The sequence below is a fragment of the Canis lupus genome, chromosome 23 (genome assembly GCF_011100685.1).
Source record: "Canis lupus familiaris isolate Mischka breed German Shepherd chromosome 23, alternate assembly UU_Cfam_GSD_1.0, whole genome shotgun sequence".
Taxonomy (NCBI): Eukaryota; Metazoa; Chordata; class Mammalia; order Carnivora; family Canidae; genus Canis; species Canis lupus.
This window is the reverse complement of record NC_049244.1, coordinates 23,815,500-23,843,061: the sequence shown is the minus strand read 5'-3', so window position 1 is coordinate 23,843,061 and position 27,562 is coordinate 23,815,500. Positions and strand designations below refer to the sequence as shown.

At 35.2% G+C, this 27,562-nt stretch overlaps 1 protein-coding gene across 1 annotated transcript; it reads left to right on the top strand.

Annotated features, from left to right (window-relative positions):
• Positions 1-208: 208 nt before the first annotated feature.
• On the top strand, positions 209-27,562 carry RAB5A (RAB5A, member RAS oncogene family). Its single transcript, NM_001003317.2, is given in 6 exon segments — positions 209-235; positions 3,227-3,482; positions 21,470-21,621; positions 21,922-22,044; positions 23,666-23,759; positions 27,420-27,562. Coding segments are annotated over 5 exon segments (648 nt in total). The 5' UTR covers positions 209-235; positions 3,227-3,319; the 3' UTR covers positions 27,536-27,562.

Genomic DNA, 27,562 nt, shown 5'->3' with positions numbered 1-27,562 from the left:
GAAAGAGGAAGGCGGAGCGGAGAGAGGCGGAGACGGAGTCGGACGGGGGCGGCACCACGGCGCGATCCCCGCACGGTCCAGTCTGAGGGGAGCGGCCTGAGGAGGAGACGCGCCGCCGCCGCCGCCGTCGCCGTCTAAGCCACCGCCACGGCCTCAGCCCCTTCTCGGGCTGCGCCTGGGACCTGCTGCTGGGAGGCTTGCTTCAGCCCCGCGGCTCCTCGTGCTGCGGCCTCAGGTAACCAAACCGTCTCTTCCCTGCCTAGAGCCAGTCGGGACCCCAGGTTATACGCTGCCCTCAGTCTGCCTGCGGCCCTGCCGTCACGGAGTCCCCCGCCCATTCTTCCTTATCCGGCGCCAGGGCCCTGGACCAGAGCTGTCGAGCCCGGCGTCTCGTCCTGCGGGCCCTGGTGATTCATTCCTCAAAGAGCTCTGGCGACCGGGATTTGCGGAGTGGCTGAGGGAGCGACGGGTGTCACCCTCTTCCCTTCTCAAGATGGCGGCCTGAAAGAGTGCCGGAGGCCGCGGTTCCGTCTGGCCCCTGTCCTGGCAGTCCTGGAGGGGGTGGTCCCGGCCGAAGCCAGGCTAGGTTCAGGGAAGCAGCATGGGAAAGGTGGCCAAGGGGCCTGCATGGGTCTTGCTTGTTCAGGCCATCCGGAGTTTGGTATCAGTTACTCAGGTAGTCTCCAAGGAGGAACTGGGGCCTATGGCAGGTGTGAATTTGGGGAGCTCCGCCTACCTTCGACTTCCAAACAGCGGTAATGGAGGGAGGAGGAGGCTCGTCAACATGGTCTGTTTAGGGACTGTCTCATCTGTGAGAAGGTGATGAACCGCAGCTTTAAGAAACTCAAGAGAGCTAGGCCGCTGAACACGCACCGTGGGTAGAGAGAGAGACACCTTATTAAACCTGTTCTGCCGTTCTCTTCTCTTGGAAGCTGATTACCCCCCCACCCCCACCCCACCCCAGACTTTCAGAGTGTAAGCTCCGAATGTCATAATTCACATATTTTGGTTTTTGTTAGTGTCAAATCAGTTCCCTGGTTTGGGGGGGGGGGGACGTATACAACACTATGGTAATTCAGGAGAGCTCAGGAACTATTTTTAACGTAAAATTGGGATAATATGAATTCATAGGGGTGCTGTAAGCAAAATTCATCAAATAGTGGTTGGCACGTACTATCTGGTTAGCTGCTGTTATTAATACTATTTTCAGTAAAGAGCACCAAGAGACTTTTAGACTGCCACTTAATTCTCAAAAAAAAAATCAAAAGATTTAAAAAGCATCTTATGCAAAATTTTCGTCTTGCCAAACAAAAGTTTCAGTAGTGAATACAAATGAATGCACATGATTTTTAATCTTACTCTCATGATAACTGTATCTTTATAACGAGATTTATTTTCTGCTAGAGAGCGTTGGAGGGGGTCATATTCCAACAGTTTTAACCCTCTAAAGGCAAAGCTAAAATCGTAATTTTTTATTGAGAATCTCATGTTTTCCCTGAAATTTTGGACTATGGAAATTCAGAGTATGTTGTCCTTGACAAGTATTTTAGTTTGCTGTTTTGTAGGTAATGAGACAATTGAGAAGCGTTTCAGTTGGTATTGAAATATCTGAAGGTGTGTTGGTACACGTTCAGTGTGCATCTGTTGATACTTGGTCATTTCATCAAAGGGCCACTTTAATTTCCAATTTTCAATCCCTATTATGTATTGGTCCCTGTATTAGAGATTTCTTTCTTAACATATATTCTCTCATCTAATTCTCCAGCAGGTATTTGAGTTAGGTACTTTGGAAATGGAGACTTTGGTATAGCCCATCAGGATTAGATCCCCAAATCTCATATGTTTTTTTAGCTTTGGGGGTGGGGAGGTGGTCAGTGTAGGGATTGGAGCACTTTTTTTTGATACAGAAAATAATTTAAATATATAGAGTAGGGAGAATAGTAAAATGAATCCATCACCTGCTTTAAATTATCTATGGCCAGTCGTGTTTTATTTACATCCTTACTGTTTGGAAGCAATTCAGACAGATCATTTCATGTGTAAGTAGTTCAGTATGTATTACTCAGGATTCTGCAAAGCTGCTGTTTAGATAAGTCAGCGGTGATTTTATTGTCTCGAATGTAAGGTCTCATGGATATTAATTCATTGTCCAAAGAGACTCTTATATAAACTAATTTTATAAGGAAGGCAAATTTCTTATGAGGTACCTAAGTGAGATATAACAGGGAACCATCAGGTTTAATGAGCACATAATCAGATTTTAGCTAAAGATGGGAGAAAACTGTGATTTGTGAGTAGATTGGAAAAGAGTCCTTTAATGTTCCCTTATTCCTTTGAGATTAAAAATTAGTATTAGATAATAGAAAAATATAGAAGTTGCCATTTAGGCTAGGTTTTTCTAGATGTGTTAAACGGACAGTAGTGACATATTTAATAAGTAGGCCCAAAACTATGGGAAAGTTTAAGTAAATAAGACACTACTAAGCTCACCACATTAAAGAACCACTGTTAACACTTTCATGAGTAATGTACTTGAGCACATAAGGAAACAATTTTAAGTCTTTGAGCCACTAGACACACAAACCTGAGAGCTTTAAAATACTTGTTGCTTTAGAATTAACATTAGTTAAGCAAAAAGTGTACAATTTAACAGAGACCTTCACATAATAATAGCCAACATTTATTGAGCTTTAATGTGTTCTAGGATCTGTTGTAAGAACTTTCTATTTATGAACTTCGTTTTCCCTGAAACTCTTTTAATCCAACTAGTCTGGCTCCAGAACCTGAACTCGAGTCACCTCTCAGGTTGAGTGGGTTTAAAACTCAGCTCTTTTGTGGCTCTGTCACAGCTCTGTCACAGTAACTGCGTGACCTCAATCAAGTTACTTAACCTCTCTGTGCCTGTTTCCTCATTTTTAAGGATTGTAGTAGTCTTACAAGATTGTTAATGACTGTGTTAGTTAACTACCTGGCACAGTTAAGTCTTTAATAAAGATTAGCTTTAAATTTTTAAAAAGCTTTGAAAATTACAACAGGATTTTAGGCTTAGTTAAATCTCATATATATTATTTCATTACAAAGATAGTGAATTTAACTAAATTGTGTTAAATGTCCTGTGGATGTTAAAATTATGTGATAATATGTTATAGACAAAATTTACTGAAGTGATTGTTGGATTTGTTTACTGATTTGTGTATTTAATTACTTAATATTTGTTTTTGTGCAGGTTTCTGTATATCCAGAAAGAAAAAATTTGACACCTTGCATCCTGGAAGTTCATTTAAGAGACTGAAATTAGGGACTTCTTTCAAATTTGGACATGGCTAATCGAGGAGCAACAAGACCCAACGGGCCAAATACTGGAAATAAAATATGCCAGTTCAAACTAGTACTTCTGGGAGAGTCTGCTGTTGGCAAATCAAGCCTAGTGCTTCGTTTTGTGAAGGGCCAATTTCATGAATTTCAAGAGAGTACCATAGGGGGTGAGATTTTCTTTTTCCCTTCATTTAATTGAATTATACATTGGCAAAAATTTTGCATTTCCAGTTGCATGATGATGAATACCTAAAATAGGTCACACAGTGAAGAAAACTGTTCAGCAGACTTCAAGATTTAAAAATTATCTGGATTTTTGTGTAGGTAGCATCTTCCTACATTTTGATTTCCTGGTTACCCCCAAGATGGTTGTGTAAAAGCTGGAATACATATACAAGCATGAACAGAGTCAATGTCCCAAGTAATTGAATTTGATCTGATACCTGTTCCTTGATAATGATTAGAGACTTCTTCAAATTAATATGCATTTGTGCTAAATTATATTGGCTTTAGAATGAGTAATGAAAATAGTAAAAGTTAACCTTAAAATTCTAATTCTATATAGTTGGACTATTTATGAATTATACTGATTAGTAAAATTAATTAACTTGTATTAAACTTGCATAAGAATGCTCCTAGATTGAAGGAAGAGAAAAAGTCAATGATCAATGAAGAGGGACATGAAAGGGAAATGGGACCTGTCGGGAAAGATGAAGGAGGGGATAAGAGTGTAGAGTAAGCACTGAATACAATAATTGTGTTAGAGCTGAGATGAGGGGAAGGTAAGAGGCAGGACAGAGACAACTCATAGTGCAGTGTTGTGGGTAGAAGACAGGAAATTTGATAATTGAATTTAATCAAATTCACAACTATATAGCAGTGGGGCAGAAGAGCCTTTTCAGGGCCTTGGTTTCATCTATCATATGAAGCTTTTGAATTGGGTAGTATCAGGAAGCACAGCTTTAAGATCAGTATTTTGCAAGGGGCGTGTAATTAAACAGTACTATATTTTTAAAGGAATGCATAAGTGTATTTTAATCTCATACATATAAAAAACTCAAACTTTTGACATGCATGAGACTAATGACATGTAACAACTTCAGATCTTTTAGAAGTATAACTCTATGTTGTGCATTTGGTGTTTGTCCTCAAGTACACTTGGGAATTTTATACATAGTTCAAATCCTTCCAGTAAAATAGTTTGTAAAACTATACTATCTCTTGGCTTTGCCTGCATACGAGAAATATACTACTTACGTGGTATTTCCACGTAAATAGACTAATTTCCACTTTAATAGACTTAGAATGAGTGAGGATTATCAACCTCTTTTGTTTTTGTGTCTATCAAGTTACACAGTGTTGTGTTTTAGTGTTTTATAAGATTTATTTATTGAGAAAGAAAGCACCGGGTGGTAGGTGTGGGTAGGGGCAGTGGGAAGAGAGAATCCTCAAGCAGACTCCCCACTGTGTGTGGAGCCCCTCAGGGGGGCATGATCCCAGGATCCTGAGATCAAGACCTGAGCTGAAATCAAGGGTCAGCTCTAGCTGACTGAGCCACCCAGGCACCTGTAGTGTTTTATGTTTTTATAATGGGTGAGCATCAAAAATGTGGTCCATGATAAGGGGCTTTTGAGTTAGAAATCTAATGAACAATATATTATACATTCTTTGTGGTATCTTTGTTAATATATATGTATGTATACATACCCACAAACATATATATTTGGTTTAGTAATGAAATATTACCTCTCACGGTAATAACACTTCTCAAGTGGTTTTCAGGGGCAGCAATTCCCAAAGTACATATGCATTTGAGGCTATAATACCTGGGCCAGACAGGATTGGGCCTTGATATATGCCACCCTCCCTCTTTTCACAGTACATACTAAAATAACAAAAACACTGAAGTACTATGGTAAAGAATTGAATTTCTGGGAAACTACAGGAGCCTCAGCAGCCTAAGACTAGAATCTTCGTTTTTGTTTTGGATATTATGGTCATCCAAATTTATTTTTTCCTACTGACATTTCAAGGGAGGACATTTACAAGAAAAATTTAATCCCTGTATCAATGAGTCATACATATCTTCTGATAAGTGTATATATGCATATATAAAAATCTCCATTTCCATTTAATACAAATTAGCTTGTTTACATTTCATCAGTTTTTCAAGTTTTTTGTTCCTACGTGTAAAGCTTCCTTAATATTCTACTTGTACAGATCAAATCTAGCTTTTAAAATCAACTTTAAAAGGAATTTATATACAAATTTCTGTGTCAGTGGATGTTGACCACATATTAATATCTTTAGGAGGTATGGTGCCATTATGATTACATCCATTATGATTACAGCTGTGATTACTAGTTTTTGGTTTTGTTTGGAGACATAATTGACATAAAACATTGTGTAAAGTTAAGATGTGAGGCATTGATTTGATGTTTTTACAGTGAGTGCTGTTCTTTTATGTTCTTTGCTTACAGCTCTTCCCTCTTAGGAACTTTGATAGTATTCTGTTTAAGCATTCAAGGATTTCAAGGTTTAAGCAATTTAATGATGACCACAACGGGTCCGTAACTTGTAATATGTATTTTTGTTTTGGCTGATGTGTGGTAAGATTTATCTAAATGAACTTGACCAAATGTTTTGCATTTTATCTGTGCTTGATTTTTTTTGATTGTTTGTATCTAGTAATATTCGTTATGGTGTGAAGACTCACCTAAAATTTTCATCTGTGTTTTAATGTGGGAATCATATGCTATACTCTCGAATTTGTGTATTCTAGAACCTTACATTCATCAAGAATATCAGGGTAGTTTATGTGTTTCTTCTTAGACATGATAGCTTAATTTCAGAATCCATGTTGTCTCGCAGTGTCCTATACAATTTGCCCCTTGACCCTGTAGCACTCACAATGAGGTTAGGTAGTTAGGTTGTGGGTTAAGCATTTTGAGGAGTTCTAGCTTATCTGTAGGGCTTTAAAGTCTGCTTTGAAGTCTTAGTGTTTAAGACAAGCCCAGAAGGTTAGCAAGGAATATTAATGCTCAGGTGGTTGTCTCCTTCCTACTATCTCATCTGGAGGCTTAGTATTGCTTCAATAAATATCGAATAAATATTGGTGGGCCATCTTTCACTTAACATCTTAAGTAGCTAAAGACTTTAAAGATTTCAAGTGAGGTACTTTTGTCAAAAAAACTACTTGTTTTTAAACATAGTTAAATGCTATTTTTAAACAAGTTTGTTTAAAACAAATTTGTTTAAAAACAAATTTTTAAACAAAATGCTCTTCAGTGTAAGAGCAGGATTAGAATATGCAATGAAATAAGATGCAGGCATTCAATTTTTTTCTTTTGAAAGATAAATGTCTTATACTACAGTTTAATTTTGTATGCACTGATCGTCAAAGAAAGGTCAGACGTATGGTTTAGGTTATAGAATTATATGTAAGAGCAGTGTTACAGTGTTCCTCTTGCAGGTACTGTATTTTTTGAGCTTTGTTTTAGAGCAGTGGTTCTCAGAATTTTACCAGGAGCATCTATATTACCTGGAAATTTGTTAAAAATGCAAATTCCTGTATCCTATATTGAATCAAAACACTGAAGTGGAACTAGTAATCTTATATTTTAACAAGTCTTCCAGGTGATTCTGATGCATGCTGAAGTGTGAGAACCACTGCTTTTTGTATACTGAGTAATCAATATTACATTTACACTGAGGTGGTTCTTAGAATAATTGCTTTTCTTTTTTTAAAAAAATGTGTTATTTAAAATAGGGTAGGGTAGGGTTTTAAAAAATGTGTTATTCATCCCACTCCCCCAGTTTGAAGATTACAAGTATTTTGTCCTGTCAAATATTATTTGTATCTCTTTGTATGGAAACCCCTTTCCACAAATCTGTTAACCTATTTAGGCCCTTTAAAGAGAGTATGGCTCTTTCTGTCCCATCTGGGTTGCTCTGCCTTCTCTCTACTAAGGTACTTTAAAATATCTGTAGTTTTTCAGTTATCTGTACCAGTGCTGTTCCCCCTTAGTGTCACAAGTAATCCAGGACTGATTATACCCTAAATTAATTAGAGTAACAAGTGCCTTTTTAAATTGTAGTTCCAGCACTTAGTACATACCAGCTGCATGATATTAGGAAACTCATACTTGGCTTTATTTTCCTCTTACATGAATGAAAATAATGATACCTAACTTGAAAAGTTTTTGGTAAGGATTAAATGAAAGTACATATAAATTTCCTGGCTACAGTGCCTAGCACAGAGTAAAATGCTTATTTAAACTATTACCACTACCGTCACCACCAGTACTTTTTGCTGAGTCATTTTTGTCCCTGTTGTATTGTCACAACGTGGCATTATTTTGGAATCATGACTATTCCATCTAATGCATGGCATTTGATTTTAGGATTTGACAATGTTAAAAAAATTTTATGTTTAGATTTTCTTTTATTGGAAAATAAAGCTTCTCATTAAAAATTATAGGAACAAAGAGGATTTTAAAAACCTTATAAGCAAATACTTATTACTACATTTGAGCCTTCCTAAAAATGAAGTTTCTGCAGATTCATGTAAGTAGATAGTATGAGCATTCACAATTTCTTAAAATTCTGCATGGTAAATTCTTACTAATTTTCCCCTTCCATTTATTGGTTTTCATAAAGTGATTAGTCATGTACATTATGTTAAATGCATGCCACCCACGTGAACTAAGTTATTTGTGGAAGTTTTCTAAGAGAAATTATACTGTTAAATAGAATACTAAATGTATTCAGATATTAAATTTGCTTCCTAAACTGAAAAAGAAAAGCCAGCCAGAACATTTGAATCGGAATGTCATCTTCTTACTGTAGTAGTAAGCTTTCTGCTATTTGCCCTTCACTTGTTAGCCTTCAGAAACACTAGTCTGTATATAGATGACCTCCAGTTTCTGGTGGTTTTAGTTAAGCTTTTTCAACTTCATCATGGTGCAAAAGCAATACAGACAGTAAAAACTATACTTTGAATTTTGATTTTCTTCCAGGTTGGCAATATTCAGTACAGTACTCTTGTGATGCGTGGCTGTGGCAGCGTGTCCTAGCTCCCAGTCAGCCACATGATCACAAGGGTAAATAACCGATACACTCAGAGCCATTCTGTACCAGTAGCAACCATTCCATTTTTCATATTTAGTACAGTATTCAAAAAATTACATGATAAAAAAATAAAAATAATAAAATAAAAAATAATAAAAACATAAAAAATTACATGAGATATTCAATACTTTATAAGATTGTGTTAGATGATTTTGTCCAACTGTAGGTTAACATAAGTGTTCTGAGCACATTTAAGCTAAGGTAGGTTAGGTGTATTTTTTACTTTGACTATTTTCAACTTGATGATAGGTTTATTGGGAGTAACCCCTTCATGAATCAAGGAAGATCTGTAATTGTAACCTGTACATATATTGCTTTTATCTTTTCATCTACACATTGCTCTCAAATACTTTTTATTTTTAAAGAGAGCACAGGCAAGCGGGTGCAGGATGGGGAGAGGGAGAGAATCTTAATCTTAAGCATGGAGCTCCACGTCGGGCTCCATCTCACAACCCTGAAATCATGACCTGAGCGGAAATCAAGAGTTGGACATTTAACTGAGCCTCCAAGGTGCCCTTCAGTTAAAAATACTGTTCAGAAAGGATGGAATACCTAGCGTATTGTTTTTAATTGGTGAGAAAAATAGTGCTTGAAATTTTCATTGTTCTTTCTAATACAGTGAGGATTAAAATTTGTGGAAGTTAATCATTGGTTTCAAGTGGGAAAATATCTTTATGCATATAATACTGTTTTCCTTCTAGAAGGTATATATTCAGTCAGTATTTGAGACAGGTTATATTACTCTGAGAAGTTGGTAGAGATTTGCTTTTTTTTTTTCTTTTCTTTTCTTTTTTAAGATTTTATTTATTTATTCATGAGACAGAGAGAGAGAGAGGCAGAGGGAGAAGCAGGCTCTATGCAGGGAGCCAGATGTGGGACTCGATCCCGGGTCTCCAGGATCATGCCCTGGGCTGAAGGTGGCGCTAAACCGCTGAGCCACCTGGGCTGCCCGAGATTTGCTACTTTGTATTAGCTTGTACCAGTTATGCTCTAAAAAAATGATTTTTTAAACAGTCTAAACATCAATTCTCCAGTATCCTAACAGTTTTAACTGTTTAAACAGTTTAAATTAAAATGTTACCCGCAACTACTTAAACATTGCTATAGATTAGGAGTCTGTAAGCTTGTTTCTAATCCTGATACCCTTCTTTGAACACTTATGTGAGTCCTATTTGCACGTTTGTAAAATGAGAGGATTGAACTAAATAAGGATTCCTAAAGAGCAAAACTTTGTTTTTAGTGTGTACTCTCCTCCACATTATACAATCAATGCAATTTAATCTTTTTCTCTTAAAGTTTATTTCATAATTTGGGATTTTGAACATTCATTCATTCATTGCCCTCTGGTGCTGAAGTGTCCAGAGCTGTTTGGTACAATGATTTTTGACCGTTAGCTCTAACTAGTGAATAGCCTCTGTTGATTTACTAATTTGCTACTTTATTCTGTCATGTACTGGGAAGTAAGACTGTGAAACTTCTTTTAAAATTAATTTTCTCAATAAATTTACCATGCCTAACATTGTGCTAAGTACTAGAAATCAAAGATGATCTTATGGTTTAGGATGGGAGTACATATAAGGTATGAAAAATGATATTACATACCACTATCTTTTTAATTTATTTTTTTAAAGATTTTATTTATTTATTCATGAGAGACAGAGAGATGGAGAGAGGCAGAGACACAGGCAGAGGGAGAAGCAGGCTCCATGCAGGGAGCCTGACGTGGGACTCAATCCCAGGTCTCCAGGATCACGCCCTGGGCTGAAGGCGGCGCTAAACCGCTGAGCCACCGGGGCTGCCCTACATACCACTATTTAAATTAGGCCTAAACTTCCAGTTGATCTTCCTGTTTTATTTATTTTTATATATATCCCCAAAGAGGACATATATGTATATATAAAAGAAGTATATTCTCAATTACATACTGAAAAAATCTAAGTTTTCATAAGCTTTGTGGCTTGGACTTTATGACATCAGTTTTGGTTACATTCAGTCTATTTTGCTACCTTTTCTGTTGTTGACTCTGTTCTGAGCATTTACGGTTTGTGGATGATTGACCTTTTATAGACATCAGAGGCCCATAAAAGATACTTGTTTTGGATGATTGGGTGTGGTGAGGTGGGAAGCTTTTACAGTTTGCTTTTAATAGAATAAGAATTCTGATTTGATAAAAATACAGGAAAACTTTGGTTTTGAAAACTGTTTCTTTTTTTTTTTTTAAGATTTTATTTATTTATTCATGAGAGACAGAGAGGGGCAGTGACATATGCAGAAGGAGAAGCAGGCTACCTGCGGGGAGCCTGATGGAGAACTTGATCCTGGACCCCCCCCCCCCCCCCCCCAGGATCACACCCTGAGCCAAAGGCAGACGCTCAACCACTGAGCCACCCAGGTGTCCCTTGAAAAATGTTTCTTTTCCCCTTTTGCATCTTACACCATAATCTGATATTACTTACATGCAATCTTATGGTATATACTGAATTTATCATAGGATAACATAATTTGGAGTCATCAATTGAGAACTGTTTATTACAGGTTTCTTGGTAGAGGAGAATAAGAATGTGTAAGAGTGAGAAAAGCAATAGGAGTAATTGCAGAGGTTTTGGGATTTTGATCATTGGCTATCTTGATGTAAGTATGAACTCCAAACAAATTATTAAATTCCTCAAGATAAGAGTGCTGTTGAAGTCAGACATTGGATTTTGGAAATAAGGAATGATCCTTCATATTTTACAAGTTTTGTAGAACAGAATTTTTGAAGTGTTGAACAGCATTTCACCCTCTTCAAGGTAATATAGATATGGAAGACTAAAAGCAGAGTAAAGAACCAATAATTCATGGTTTCCACTGTTGAAGATAGCAGGTACTTTTGGACTTACGAGGATAATCTGTTGATATTGGACTCAAGTCAATATATAATTATTGGCCACTGTTAGCATTTCTCAGCATTTTTACAAGTTTCATATGGACCTTACCATGGCTATAAGACATTACACTGAAAACTCTTCCTACTGTTTTCTATCCCATTCAGATATTTTCCCCAGAGACAATGTAACTTTGTTATCTATCCTTGGAAAGTTACTATTACTTTAAATCTATATACTCTCTACCCTGTGCAATTTGAAACATCAGGGCCACAATAATGTATCATATTTTTTACTTTATACTATTGCAGTTATTTATTGCTCAGAGACAGATGACCACAGATTTCATGATTTAGAGCAATACGATTTATCCTCTCATGGTTTGGGAGTTGAGTGGGCTTTGTAGGTGGTTTTCTGATCTCATGGGTAGCTGTCAGTGCTGGGGCTAGAGAACCATCTCAACTGCTGCCTCAGCCACAACACCTACATGTGGTCTTTGCCACCTGACTTGGGTTTCCTCACAGCATGATGGCTAGGTTCAAGAATGAGTGTCCCAAAAAGTACCAGGTGAAGCTGGGCGACCTTTCATGACCTATCCCCAGAAGTCACAGAGATAGCATCAATTATGTACTAGTCACAGGCTCACACATTTAAAAGGAGTGTGCGGTATCATGTAAGAAGAATGTGGTGTAGGAAATGTTGAAGCCATCTTGGAAAACACAATCTGTCAAAGATCTATTCATATTACTTTAGGAAGAGCATCTTCATTTTTCTTGGCTGTAACAGTATTTCATTGCATGGATCATATTGATGTATATTTAAATTGGTTCTCTAGTTTTGAATTTGCACATTGTTTTATATTTTTGGCTGTTGACAGTAGTGCAGTAAATAATTCAGTCATTTCTCACATATTCCAAGTATTTCTATAGTGTAAATTTCTAGAAGTTGATTGCCTTTGTCACAGTTTACATATATTTGTAATTCTGATAAAATTTTCCAGACAGCCCTTCAACAACAGTGCACAGAATACTTGTTACTTTACTATCTCAAGGTACTTGGAGATTTTGCCATTTTGCTTTTTTTTTTTTTTTTGCATTTTTTACTGTACATTTTTCCCATTTTTAAAAAAATATTTTATTTATTCATGAGAGAGAGACAGAGACACAGGCAGAGGGAGAGGGAGAAGCAGGCTCCATGCAGGGAGCCCGAAATGGGACTCAATCCCGGGATTCCAGGATCACACCCTGGGCCGAAGGCAGGCGCTAAACTGCTGAGCTACCCAGGGATCCCCCCATTTTTCCCATATTATGAGTGAGATCAAGAATCTTATTTTTTAGAGCCCATTGTGTTTCCTTTTTCTGTTAACTGTAATTTCATGCTACTCTTCCGTGAATTCATTTGTAATAGGCATGCTATTCTGTTTCATTTATTAATGACAATTTCTCAATATCTCCGTGTTGTGTTCATATTTATTTCAGTAACTGGTAATCTTACATTCTTTAATTGTACTCTTACTGTTGGATATTTAATGTTTGCATTTTTGTTTGCTGTTTTAGGTAATCTTATTAATAGTGGGTATTTTTTTGGAACTTTTTTCCACCTTGGACTTAATTCAGTAAGATAAATTTCTAGATGTGGTTAGTGAACCAAAAGTAATTTTATCAAATGATGATGGGATCAAAAGGATTCCAGTCTTCTCATCACTTTTTTACTCCCTTGGAGATACTTCCAATTTCTTCATGTGTTATTTGGCTTAAATAATTGTGTTTAGGATTGCAGGTTTCCTGTAACTTACTCTGGGCATTAAAGTCTTCCTTGTCTCTTCTCCCTTCTTTAACTTGTCCTTTTTCATTCCTATGTTGTAAAATTCTCAGATATTAGCACTTAAGTTGACTTACTGGATAGGTTCATTGCTAAACATTAAAGAATCATTTTCAAGGCAAGTAATGCTGGAAAGTTCTCTCTGGGAAGCATTAAATACTAGGTTCATGAAGCCGATGGAGAAGGGGTGTCACTAAAGAGAAGGGGGAAAGAAGCTTTCTCTTTCTTGAATAAGCATTTTCATTTTCTTTAGGTAAATACCCACAGGTAGGATTAATGGATTGTGTGTTACTGTTTTTGATATTTTAAAATGTTTTTTTTAATGCTTTCTGTAGTGTTTGTTCTAGTTTACATTCCCACCAACAGTGCACTAGAGTTGCCATTGCCCCACTTCCTCACCAACACTTCTTGTTTCTTGTTTTTTAATTAGCCATTCTGACTAGTGTGAGATGACAGTACATTGTGATTTTGAATTGCATTTCCCTGATGATTAATGATGTCAAGCATCTTTTCATATGTCTGTTAGCCATCTGAATGTCTTTTTTGGAAAAACCTTTAGGTCCTCTGTCCATTTTTTAATCAGATTGTTTTTTGGGGTGTTGAGTTGTATGAGTTCTTCATGTATTTTGGATATTAACCCCTCATTGGATATATCATTTGCAAATATTTTCTTCCATTCAGTAGGTTGCCTTTGCATTTTGTTGATGATTTCCTTTGCAGTACAAAAGCTTTCTAGTTTGATGTAGCCTGAATTGTTTATTTTTGCTGCCTCTGGAGGTTTTTTTTTTTTTTTTTTTTTTTTAGATTTTATTTATTCATGAGATACAGAGAGAGGAAGAGACATATAGGCTGAGGGAGAAGCAGGCTCCCCAGAGGGAGCCCGACGTGGGGACTCAATCCCAGGACCAGGATCAGGGCTTGAGCCAAAGGCAGACAGACGCTCAACCACTGAGCCAACCAAGTGTCCCACCTCTGGAGTTTTTAACTGACTTGGCCACACCTAATTTCCAGCAATTTGTCAGTTACAACTCCAGTTTTTCTACCTGAGCTGGTTTCCCCAGCCTTCTGCTCTGAGATGTGTCCTTACTGTATCCACCTTTCTGTCCAATTTTGGGAGCAGCAGATTGCCCTACGACACTTTTCTTACAGATACAAGAGTTGTCGGTTCATCTTTTTACATATTAGAGTTGAGTGGCAACTTCTAAGCTCCATACCTGCAGTATCAGAAACCGGAAGTCCTCTTTTCCTTGCATATATTGGAAATTTAATAAAGTACTATTTAAACTATTTAATAAAGTACCTGTTGTCCACAGATTAAAGGTCCTTCATAGATACTTATCTCTTAAAACTAACTTAATTTCATTAATTTTTTTCTCTATTGCTATTCCTTGGAGAGCATTTGTCTGATACAATTTAATAACTTCTAACAACCTCTCCCCTTTCTGCCATCTCTTCACCTTTCCTCTTTGTAATGTGTTCATTCTGCTTCCAGTTTTTTATTCGATGCATCCTTGCTATATAAACCTAGTCTATTGAGTAAAGACTTTAAAAGGTTAGGACCCTTGGTGGGGCAAGCACAGGTTCTTAGCCTTGAAGTTTCAGATACTGGTTCTTATCAATTCATCCTAGGGTGTTCAGGTTTGAGGCACAAACTTGATACTAACTAAAATGAAACTCTTAAGAGTAATTTTAAAAGAATGTGCATTAGTTTAGTATCAGAAATACTAGTATTCTGTTCAGCAGGTGACATGTGACTAGCTCCCTATGTCCTGGTTAGTGGATTCCATTAGGATAGTTGGATGTAATAGTTTCCAGGATTACAGTTCATTTGGCAACAGTTACCTTTAGATGTTGCTAAATTATTTCTGTTGTAAAATAGCAAAATATAAAATTTACAGTTTAAACATTTTAAGTGTACAGTTCTGTGGCAGTAAGTACATTAATGTTGCAGCCATCAGCACTCATCTTCCCCCAACTGAAACTCTGCTTATTAAACAATAACTTAACCATTCTCCCCCACCCCTGCCCATAGCAAATACTATTCTGCTTTCTTTCTATGAATTTCACTGTTCTAGAAATTTCATATAAGGGAAATTGTACAATATTTTTGTATTTTTGTGACCGGCTTATTTCACTTAGCCTGTCAGCAAGATTGATTCATCCATATTCTAATGTGTCACAATTTCCTTTCTAAAGCAGAGTAATGTTCCATCACGTTTAACACCACATTTTGCTTTATCTTTCCATTGATCCTTCATTTTCGATTCTTAGGTTTTTTCCCACCTCCTGGCTATTGTGGGTAATGCTGCTCTGAACGTAGATAAGGCAATGTCTGTTCAAGTCCTTGTTTTCACATCTTTTGGATGTATACTCAGAAGTGGAATTGCTGGGTCGTCTGGTGATTCTGTTTAATATTTTTGCCATTGTCCATAGCAGTATACCATTTTATAGTCCCATCAGTGCACAAGGTTTCCAGTTTTTCCGTATCTTTGCCAACTCTTGATTTCTGTTGTTTTGTTACTAGCTCTCCTAATGAGTGTGAAGTGGCTTCTCATTGTGGTATTTTCTATTTTCCACTGAGTAGTGGATCCAGATATTAGTGGTGTTAAGCATCTTCTCACTCACTTGTATATCTTCTTTGGACAAATGTCTATTAAGTTTCTTTGCCCATTTTTTTAATTAGGTGGTTTGAGTTTTTCGTGTTGCTGAGTTCTAGGATATCTTTATTCTGGATATCAATCTCTTTAACAGATGCTCATTGATTTTTTTTTTTTTTTTTTTTTTTAGAATGAATCCTATGCAATTAGTATTTATAGATCATCTCATAAGATGGATTTGCTTTTGGATTATTTTCTTTTTGTGCTTTGTCACTGTTTCCTCTCTGCCTAATCTTTTTTATCACCCTTCTTCCCACATTAATTGAAATGTAATTCTTTCATGAATACATGGTTTTTGCTGCCATAATCAACTGAGTATTCTTCACTATGCACATATGATGTTAATGGGGGAAAAATGGGCTCAGTTTTTTATTTTGCCTGCTGTCAGCTCTAGACTATCCATATTTTCTTCTATGTAAAATTTTATCAGAAGTCAGTGCTTATGTGAGAAAATTCACTATATTAGATTACTATTGTTGATACTCATTTCCTAGCAAGCCATTTTCTACCCTGATAATTTTGGTACCTGGTTCTTGCGGCTACTTGGTCAATCCCAGCCATCCTCCTCCCTGATTGGATATTCATCTTGAAGCTTGATCCAAACCCATTGAACTCAGTTATTAAATTCCTTGTCTCTTAAAACCTTTGCTTCTCCTTAAATCACTTCCAAACAGTCTCATTTGGATTTTTGATCTACTTCTGAGAACCTGAACCTTGCAAGGCCCTTCTCTTGTCTAGCAATTATATTCTTACCTTTCAGTAAGAGCCTTTTAAAAGGCCACAAATCCACTACTACTCAAAGTCATTGTTTCCAGGGAGAACTTTCAGTCATGATCCTACTATGAAGACACTATTGTTTTTTAGTTTCTTCTGTGCTTTTCTGGTCATGTTTTTACATAGATGTTACCATATCTACCAGGAAGAAAAAAAAAAAATATATATATATATTTACTTTTTGGCATTTGAACAGGTCATTTTATAGCCGTTTATTTAATTGCTACTTGATACCTGCCAAGCCACCAGTACTTTTTCATTTATACATTTTAGGTTGTTTCTAACTGTTAAATACAAAAATTCTTCGAGCATCAAGGTTTGTTGTCCCTACTTTCCTGCTCCTCATACCATCTTTTGGAGATTCCATGAGATACTAGACTAATTAACTATGAACATTTTCATGGCTTTGCTACATGTTGGCAAAATTATTTTCAAAACATTTACTTAGTGTCACCAGAGATGTGTGAGCTTGTGCCCTACTGTTTAAGTTTTTTCTTTTGGCTAAGTTAGGTAAAAGAGCCTTTTTTCTTTTCAACTTTTGCTGGAAGAATGATTTTGTTTTTTACTAGTGATGTTGACTTATTTTTTTAATGTTTATTCCTCTTGTGAATTTTCTTGACACATCCTTAATGCTTTTGGAATTTTTCTCTAAAACTTAATCTCTTAATACTCTAGAAATTTTCTTAAAATGTCTTCACCCCTGTGTTTTGGGTGTATGATAACATGTTTGCAAATGAAATCTCAAATTTTTATGTAATCAAATTGATAATCTTTTTTTTTTTTAAGATTTTTAAAAATTTATTTATTCATGAGAGACACACAGAGAGAGGCAGAGGGAGAAGCAGGCTCCATGCAGGGAGCCCGATGTGGGACTCAGTCCTGGGTCTCTAGGATCAAGCCCTGGGCTGAAGGCGGTCCTAAACCGCTGAGCCACCTGGGCTGCCCTCAAATTGATAATCTTATAGAATTTTTGGTTAATTCTAATAAGGTAATTCTTTTTCATCAAATTTGATAAGTTGAGGGTTGGGATGGTTCCTTGGTTTTTCGCTTTTAGTCCCTTCTGTTTAATTCATGTAGAATCATTTTATTTGTTAAACTTTTTTTTCTGAGTTGTTAACTTTTGGTTAATGCTATTGATTTGGATATTTTTTTTTCCCTTGCCCAGTATATTGCAGTGGCTCTTCCTTGCTTACTATTTATGAAGGTCTTACCCATTGTAGGCCTTTGGTATTTGCAGATTTAACATTTATAGTTTCAGCTATTCTCAGCTGGACTGCAAGGTCTGTGATTCACTAATTTGTAGTTTTGCTGAGATTGAAATGTTGCTTGCTGCCAGGCTTACCAATAGGAACTGATCATGTAGCTCAAAGAGGGAGCCTATTAGACAGGCCAGCACCCGCATCTCAACGCAGCTTTGTTTTTCTCTACTTGTCGTCGCGTACACAGTAACTCTCGAAGTGATAAAAGCTGTTTCTTTGTGAAATATGGGCCCGAAAAGAAAACCAACTGCTAGTGCTGGTGATGAAGAAAAAATGAAGAGGTCTAAGAAAGTGATGGTTCTTAGCCAGAAAATAGACGTTTTGGATAAATTAAAGTGGTTGTACAGATTCAGGTAAGTTTGTGGTGGTTAATGTTGCTACAGTATTATGTAGTAGTTTATATTTTGAGTGTCAGAATTTAATTTATAACCTTATAAATGACTAACAATGTAATTTTAGAAGCATTAAGGATTTGAAGATGTCAGCCGTACTTCACTGAGTTTTATGGGGGAAGTATTTGAAAACTTGAGAACTTTAAGGAATCATGATGGTCTTGCAGTATATAATGTTTATAATAATACTGAATTCTTCCATAACAAACAGTATTTCTGTCCTTGTGGCCCTACAGCACTTTTGTTTTCCCTGGCCTCGAAATACTGGTCCATTTCTCCTCCTCCAACATTATGCTCTGTGTATCATACTACATGAACAACAGTATGGTATTACCAAGTTAAAATTATCCTGATGATACTTTGTTTGAGATTGTGTTATATAATGACTTGAGTAGAGGCCTTTTGAAGTGTCCATTTTTTTCCCCATTTGGGAACTGTTTGTCTATTCAGATGTTATTTAAGATATCCCCAAAATAGTGCCACATATCTTTCATGAACTTCATGTAGCAAATGTTTCAAATATTTACATGACCGGAGATTTTTATTAGATGTTGGGTATGGAAAAGAATAGCTAACAGTAATTTCTCAAGAAAACTTCCAGTCTAAAGGAAAAAGATATAAATCAGTGATTATAAAAAGTGTGAAAATGTTCATTGCACAGAAGTGGGAGCTATAAAAAATGGGTGATGATGGATGGTTTCTAAGAGGAGTTGAGTGAATTGATTGTTCTTTTTTTTTTTTTTTTTTTTGAATTGATTGTTCTTGTTCTTTGTTAATATGATTGGGATCCTTTCTCCTCCCAGCATAGCATTGAAAACCTGGTTATTGGCAGTGTGTCGGAAGGCTGTTGACTTTAACATGTTTTAGCCAGTTTAAAGAATTCATTTTTGTCTGGACTTTTTTAGCCTTTGAATTTTTTTTTCAGTCTTGCCTGTTACAAATAATATCTTTTCTTAAAAACCTATTTTTTTATAAGGATATTTGAAATAATAATGGTGATAGTGGATATTTTTGTTTGGTTTCTAAATTTAGAGACTGATTAAGAGCTTTACTATTAAAATGTTAATTTCAGGCTTACAGATAGAATGGACACTTGATAAACTTTAAGGAAGAATCCTACATGTGTATTAGGAATGGATATTGCCTCAACTGCCCTTTTGTAATTTATTTAAATATATGATTTTTCTTTTTTAGCCTGTTGGTCAGTGATAGCTTTGTGTTTATAAATCTACTTGGTCATGGCTGTTATTTTAATGTATTTGTTGAAATTTCTTTGCCTGTATTTTGTCATTTTTGTACATACATTTATAGAAAAGAGTAGTATCATTTTGTGATATCTTTTGTGTTCAAGAATCAGATTATATTTCCTTTAAGGCAGCATAACTGATAGATATATTTCTGAGCCTAGGGTTGATTTATGTCAGTATAAATGAATGTTTTTCCTACCGGTATATTTTGTGGTCATAGAAAAGAGAAAACAAAGTCTGAATGCAAATTGTAATCCAGATTTTTCTTTTTTAAGTTGCATCAAACTGTACTTGAGAAATGGCTTATATTTTGTGATCCCATTTTTATCTCCTTTTCATTTTATGGAAAAATACAGTTTTAGAGACTTAAAGTGTTTTGAAATATTTTTTTGATTTTGCAGGAGAACCTTTCATGACTGAAAAAGAGATATAGTACTTTTTTGGAATCCTTTACCATATATACAGGATTTAAGAAAATGGATATTTTTGCTAATTTTATATGTTAAAAAGGGTTGATGAATTAGAATATATTTTAATTATGACTAGCCACTTCTGAGAATTCACAAAACTATTAATTAGAAATTGCTTAAAATAAATTTCCAATTATGATGTTTGCAAAACTGAGGTTATGGTTGCTAGTATGAAGCCAGCAACCAGTTGACCTAATAGAAATACTGTGAAAAATAAATGTTATATTTAATGTAAAAATAAATGTATATCTAATTAGATTTAGCTTATTCAGCTCATTTGACATTACTAGATAAACTGCAATTTACAGAAGTGGATCATAACTCTCTTGAATGATAGGACAGAGTTCTAGACAATTTTATGACTTTAATTTCACGCCAGTTTAGGAGAAAGAGTTCAGTATCACACCTAGAGCTGAAAATAAAAGGTAGGGGCATACTAACATGAATGATAGAGCAACAGGGTCTTAACTACTGAAGCTAATGAAGGAAAAGAACTAACGTGTCAGCATGCTACTAAGAACGGCTATATGTAGGTCTTGTTCCCAAGTATCTTTGTTTTAGTGCAGTGGGCAACACTTTTTTAAAGTTCAAATCACTTGATTATAACCTGTTTTTTGGTAAATTGATGGCGTTTCATTTTTTGTGAATATCTATCTCCGTGTTTTCCTTGATGTTTATTCCTAAAACTAAGAGGATCATAATGGGCATTCTGTAAGATTGGACAGCAACTTCTTAGCTTTAAAAACAATAATATCACTCTAAAATACTTTCTTGGGGTGCCTGGCTGGCTCAGTTGGTAGAGCTTGTGACTTGCTCTTGGGCTTGTGAGTTCAAGCGCCCCATGTTTGGCATAGAGATTACTTTAAAAAAGTATACTTTCTTGTTAAAAATCTGAGAAAAGAACTGATAAAAAAAAAAAAAGCACATGCAAAATTTAAGGATTGAAACAGCTAGGAGTTAATATTGAGTGTATAGTTAATAAATTAAGTCCAGGTTGAGATCATAGCAGTTCTAAAAATTAAAGTGCTATGTTTTGAAGGGAAAATATCGTAACAAAAAAATTTAGTGATATAGGTCTGGAACTAATAAATCCCCAGATTATGCCAAAAAATATCAGGAGAATGGAGGAGGAGGCATTGTGTTGACAGTGTAGATGGTAGTTACAGGTATGCCAGTCCTTTCTCTTCCACCTACCTCCATGCAGTTTTTCAAGAATATCAGTATTTTTCTTAAATTGTTTTAAAGTTTTAAAATTTCAAATTTACAGTGTGTAAAGCAATTTAAGAAATGTGTATTAAACTTACTATTACAATAAACTTATTAAGAGTGTAGAAAAATCTTTGAATCTGTGATTTTAATCTAAAGGTCTTACATAAGCATATATGTGTATCAAGCTCTAAAGCACAGATCTTTGAAGTATCACAAGCCACTATTAACTGTGTATATGCAATATGTCATGTCATGTTTCCAGGTGTTTTCTGTATTATGAAAATATTAGGGGAGAACTGATCAGCTTATTACAGATATTTTCTTCTTTCAGCTGCTTTTCTAACCCAAACTGTGTGTCTTGATGATACAACAGTAAAGTTTGAAATATGGGATACAGCTGGTCAAGAACGATACCATAGCTTAGCACCAATGTACTACAGAGGAGCACAAGCAGCCATAGTTGTATATGATATCACAAATGAGGTAAGTAGAAATGTATTCTACATTGTAACTAGTTTGAATATACATTTTTGATACTCAATTTTGATTAAAGATTTTTTAAGACCCTTTTTTTTTGGTAGCCAAGTATGACATTTCTGCCAAAGTTTTTATGAGTTTAGAAGAGCTGATTAAAAAAAGATTAAAGTGTCTCAAATAATACAATAGTCCTAAGATTTTCTTTCCAAGAGTCACATTGAAGAGTCTTTAAAGCCTTGTCTTACAAAGACACTTCCTAACCATTTTTTGAGCCTGTGCCAAATAGCTGTTTCTTTGTTTCCCAAGGAGTCCTTTGCCAGAGCCAAAAACTGGGTTAAAGAACTTCAGAGGCAAGCCAGTCCTAACATTGTAATAGCTTTATCAGGAAACAAGGCTGATCTTGCAAATAAAAGAGCTGTCGATTTCCAGGTATGTTTGAAGGCACATATGTATGGTAAATTTTTCTTCTGTATCTACACTTGAATTAGTTACAATTTTAAAGCCATGTGAAAGAATAGAAAACAAATTTTTGTGCAAATGTGGATCTACTATATGTAATATGTTTCTTATGATAAATCTGAATTTTTAAATGTCTTTACATAATTGTGTATATAAATTGATTCAAAGATTTTGTTGAGCGGGGTGCCTGGGCAGCTCAGTCAGTTAAGCATCTGACTCTTGGTTTTGGCTCAGGTCATGATCTCAGACGCAGAGACTGCTTGATACTCTTTCTCTCCCTCCCTCCTACCCACCTCTCTTAAAAAAAAAAAAAAAAAAAAAAAAGATTTTGTTGACCTAAATAATTATAAAAGAAGTAATTGTTGACAAATAGTGCAGAAATATATAAAGCAAAAGGTGATTGCCTCCTACCCTAATCCCTCCACCCCATACATATTTTAGTATCCCTTTTTATTTATCTGCCAGTATTTATATCAGCACATATATACATAACCACATATACATATACAGCTTACACATATGTGGTTCTTAAATAGGCCTTCAAAAATAAAGGCTCAAAAAACCCACTTTATATGTTATTTAATATAGCTAACCAAGAATGTTCCCTGCTACAAAATAAAGTACAATTACTTAAAAACAAATGTCTCTAATTTAAACTTTCCCTTTTCTCTTCCTCTTCAACCTCTCAGAGAAGTTTGTTGTGGCATATATATATATATATATATATATATATATATATATATATACACACATACACACACACACACATATATATATATACGTACACACACACACATATATAATGAATGATAGGGTAATTCTCTTTGATGATGGCTATGATGGAATACATAGACTGAGAAAGGGAACTAATATTTCTTGCACCTTTAGGTAGTAAGTTGAGCAAGTTGCACCTGTGATTTTATTTAATTCTAGTTATTGTCATGTGGGGTATAATATCTATTCTCTAAGATGGTTATCTCCCCAGCATAGAGTGGGAAGTAAGATTAAGTTATAAGTTACAGTCAAAAGTGGCCTTCTCACATAAGAGTTCAAAGGAACCTCATTTTTTTCATTAAATGGGAAAGATGATTGGTTGCTCTTCACACAACTGTGAGGATCAAAGGCAATAATACATGCAAACTGTAAATCATGACAAAAATGTAGACTAGTAATATAATTTTTAAAGGAATGATTTATGACATACTAAGAATTAAAATATAGCCATTAGATATTTGGATTCCCTTTGACTTCATTGAAAGTAATAAGCATAAATAAAATTTGCCATTGAGATCAAAGAGAATTTTATGTTTAGAATAGACAGTTTTCCAACCTCTGGCACTTACTATTTGAAATCAAATTTAGTGTGAGCCTAGGTGAATCAGAATGGGGATACTGCAGGAAGTTAAGGCAAAAGAACTGAAAAGGTATCCTACAAAAGATCTCTTACCTCTTTTACCTTAATTATTATATATTTGCTAATTCTAGGTAATCAAGTTGGAGTAGTAATGAGGAAGCCTCTTATTCTATAACAAAAATAAGTCAGCTATAGTATGTGCAAAGGATATATATCATATTTTTGTTTTATAAACAGGAAGCACAGTCCTATGCAGATGACAACAGTTTATTATTCATGGAGACATCAGCTAAAACATCGATGAATGTAAATGAAATATTCATGGCAATAGGTAAGTTTTTTAATTTTTTTCCAAGCAGTAGATATAGGCAATAATACTTACACTGTAGCATATTTGGTTTGACTGTCTTCTTTTTAAAAATTCTTACTCTGGGCAACCCCGGTGGCCCAGCAGCTTGGCGCCACCTTTGGCCCAGGCTGTGATCCTGGGGACCTGGGATCAAGACCCACGTCGGGCTCCCTGCATGGAGCCTGCTTCTCCCTCTGCCTGTATCTCTGCCTCTCTCTCTGTGTCTTTCATGAATAAATAAATAAAATCTTTAAAAAAAATACTTACTTTTTTGGTAAATAATTTTGAGAAGTATTTTTAAAAGTAATCATTTTTTTAATGATTCTACTACTATTCTAGATCCTTTCCACCAAGAATTACTTTGTTAGTAATGTTAAATTTGAAAGACTGTTTATTATCTATTAAGTTGTAATACTTTTCAGTTTAAGTCTCTTCTAGGTAAATTGAAAGCCTGGACTTTGAGCTAATAGTTCAAGCAGATGGATTTTCTAAATATTTCAATGAGAAATTTGGATAAATAAGTTTTTGTATTAGATTATCTTTTTTACATGAAAGGAAGATAAGCTCAGAACAATATTTATCAGCATAACATAAAGACATAAAGAGATTACTTTCTCACTGATCAGTAACTATTTTCATCTCTATTTTGCCATGAATAAACACTATTTTTGTTTCTCACATTAGTTTTAAATCACTGATTATTGACAAATATAATGCAAATATTGTAACAAAATTTCAAATTATTGAGGCACAGAAAGACGGAAAATAAAATAACATGCTTCATATTACCTCTGATCATTTAACCTATGCAGTGCTCTTACCTTTTCCCTAAGGTAATTTTATGTGTTAAGATTGTGATTCCACGTTTGTTGATTGTAAGTAATGAAATTGGAACACTAATAAGGAAGCTTCCTATTTTCTGTAACAAAAATAAAAGTATTTCTCTTGATCCTAACCTCCTTTCAACAATCTTAAGGTGAGGATTCTGTGAGAATTGGCTACTTGGGTGGCTTTTGCATTTTACTGTGTCTGCACTATTTATGCACCAAGCACTCTTCTCATTCCAAAATATGTTTATTATATGGCAATGATTATTAACTAGGGTGCCCACAAACTTATCCCCAAATAAGAAATAGTCCTTTTATTGAAGTCATACAAATTAACCAATTAACAGCTGATTCAGAGGCTAAAGAAAATATAGTAAATGCTACAAGTACTGTTAAAATATCTTTCACTAGATGAGAGAGTTTTAATGGTAGCTCATTTAGGCTCATTAGGAAAAAAAATTGCCTGTTGTGTAAAATATTTTACTGAAAAACTCAGGCTTAAAGTTTATTAGGGAAATACTTGTGGAGGATTATATGACAATGTGCTCTTTTTATAAATAGAACACAAAATTACATTCAGAACCACATCTGAAAAGCCAGTAACAGAAATCAAGGGAATAATAGCCTCAAATCAGGCTGAATGAACTTTAAACTTTTCTGATAGTACTAAGATACCACCAGATGGGCTTGCTTGCTTATTATTTTTTTAAGTAATCTGCATCTAATGTGGTGCTTGAATATATGACACGGAGATCAAGAGTCACACTGTACTGATTGAGCCAGCCAGGCACCCGCATATGGACTTTATCCTTTTATTTAGATGTGCTGGTAATATATTTTTCCAATCAGAAGATAGCCTACATATTAGAACTTTCAGTTATTTTTCTGAAATTACAATGTTTCTTTCCTTGAAAGAAATACCAAGCATTAAATTGAATTGTGGCCTTTCTAGTTGTTTACCAGATAGGTAACTTAGATCACACAGTACAGTACACTCATTATTTTTACTCTTGATGATTTCCTGTAGAGAATATAGTCATTTAAAAAAAAAAAAAAAAAAAAAAAAAAAAAAAAAGAGAATATAGTCATTTAGTAGGAGAAAGTCTACAATAATTTTATAATCTGCTTTCAATTTGATAAGATTTTGCTTACATGACTTCTTTCATTGCACATCTTCATTAACTTCATTTGGATTTTTAGCCTCTTAAGATCCTAATTCAGGGGCAGATGGTAAGCTCCAATTGCCCATATACCAAACAAGTAGTACTAGCTTTACTTTGGTAATATTAAATAAGATATGAGATAGAGATAGAGGGCTGCTTCTGAGACTTCTAAGCTGTATTTTAGTTTATTTTCACACAGTGTAAGTTTACCAAATAGAAGCTTAAAAGTTCCTTATTCTAGTTTATTTCCTTCAACCTCGTAATTTCACTCAGATCTAATTACAGAAGACCCATTGAAAAGAGAAATGATCTCTTAGTCCAAAATATAAATTATAATAAAGTTTATAAATGTTAGCCTATTCTTTGTCCCTACAAACCTTTGTTTGAAAATGTATTTGACTGGAAATTTGCTACTTCATTACCATTTACCCTTCCATCCTTAGTGCCATTTCCAGAGAAGTAGTCGAAGGTGAAGGCTTTTCTTCCCAAACTTCCATTGCCTAGCCCAGCATCTAGGATTCTAAAGATGATTAATGTTCGTGTGGAATATTACAAAAGATCCAAAGTGCAACTAGACATTTAGATATTGAAGGTGGAGCATGTCCAACTTTTGTGTAACCTGAGCCAATAGTAAGGTAAAGCTAGAATTCACCCATAATAGTCTTCTCCCCAAGGTTGATATAGTGTATCTAGTACACTTACAGTCAGTATTCTCAGAGATAGTTAATATTTAGTGAATCCAGCACATGAAGGATTTTTAAGATTCAAAGCAGACTGTATCTAACAGGTATGTTTTTAAATCAGTGGAATCCAGGCTCCAGCACTCTGTATTAGCTATATAAAGCTTAGTAGAACTAAAACCATAACTGCTAGTTGAGGGCTTTGTCCAAATGTGACAAGCCAAGATCATCCAGCTCAGGACTGGAAATCATTTTTTGAAGTAGAGACTTCAGAATCAAGTCTTCCTTAGACGAGGCAGAGCTACTAGTGAATCGGATTAGGGTTTTTAATCATCCATAAATGAGGAGCATGGTAGATGTTTGAAGAGTTAAGTATGTGTAAGCCAGAAGAAAATAGATGTGATCTGTCAGAATTTGGGGTGATAATTAGGTAGCATGATAGAGGACCAGTACTGCTGGGGTGACAGTGATGGCATTTGTTGTTTATATCCTGACTTGTTCCAGAAAGTATATGTGGCAGTCCGGAGATCATTGATACAAGCTAAGATTCTTTATAAATAATTGGCTGGCCATCATCTTTATTAACTTAGATTTTCTTTTTCTTTTTTTTTTTATTAACTTAGATTTTCTTTAAACAATAGAAGTATTAAAGATTATGAAATAAAAGTACTACTATTCTGGTATTGCTAACTGAATATATGTAAAAAATTAAATATAGTCAACTTAAGTTTTAATTATATATAACTGTTCCCTATCTTACCCTTCCCTTATCCCACTAACCTCACTGAGGACTGACGAATGAAGAGTATTTGGTATTATCTAGTAGATATTTAGTAAGCAATTGGAAAAGAATGAACATACAGCTGTGTGATAGTTTGGGTCAACCTAGCTGGAAAAAAAAAGATTAAGCAGATGAAAGTAATTCTAATATGAATCCACTAATTGTGTTTATTTTGATAATTTATCTCTCAGCTAAAAAGTTGCCAAAGAACGAACCACAGAATCCAGGAGCAAATTCTGCCAGAGGAAGAGGAGTAGACCTTACTGAACCCACGCAGCCAACCAGGAGTCAGTGTTGTAGTAACTAAACCTCCAGTTTGAACTTCCTGGAATAT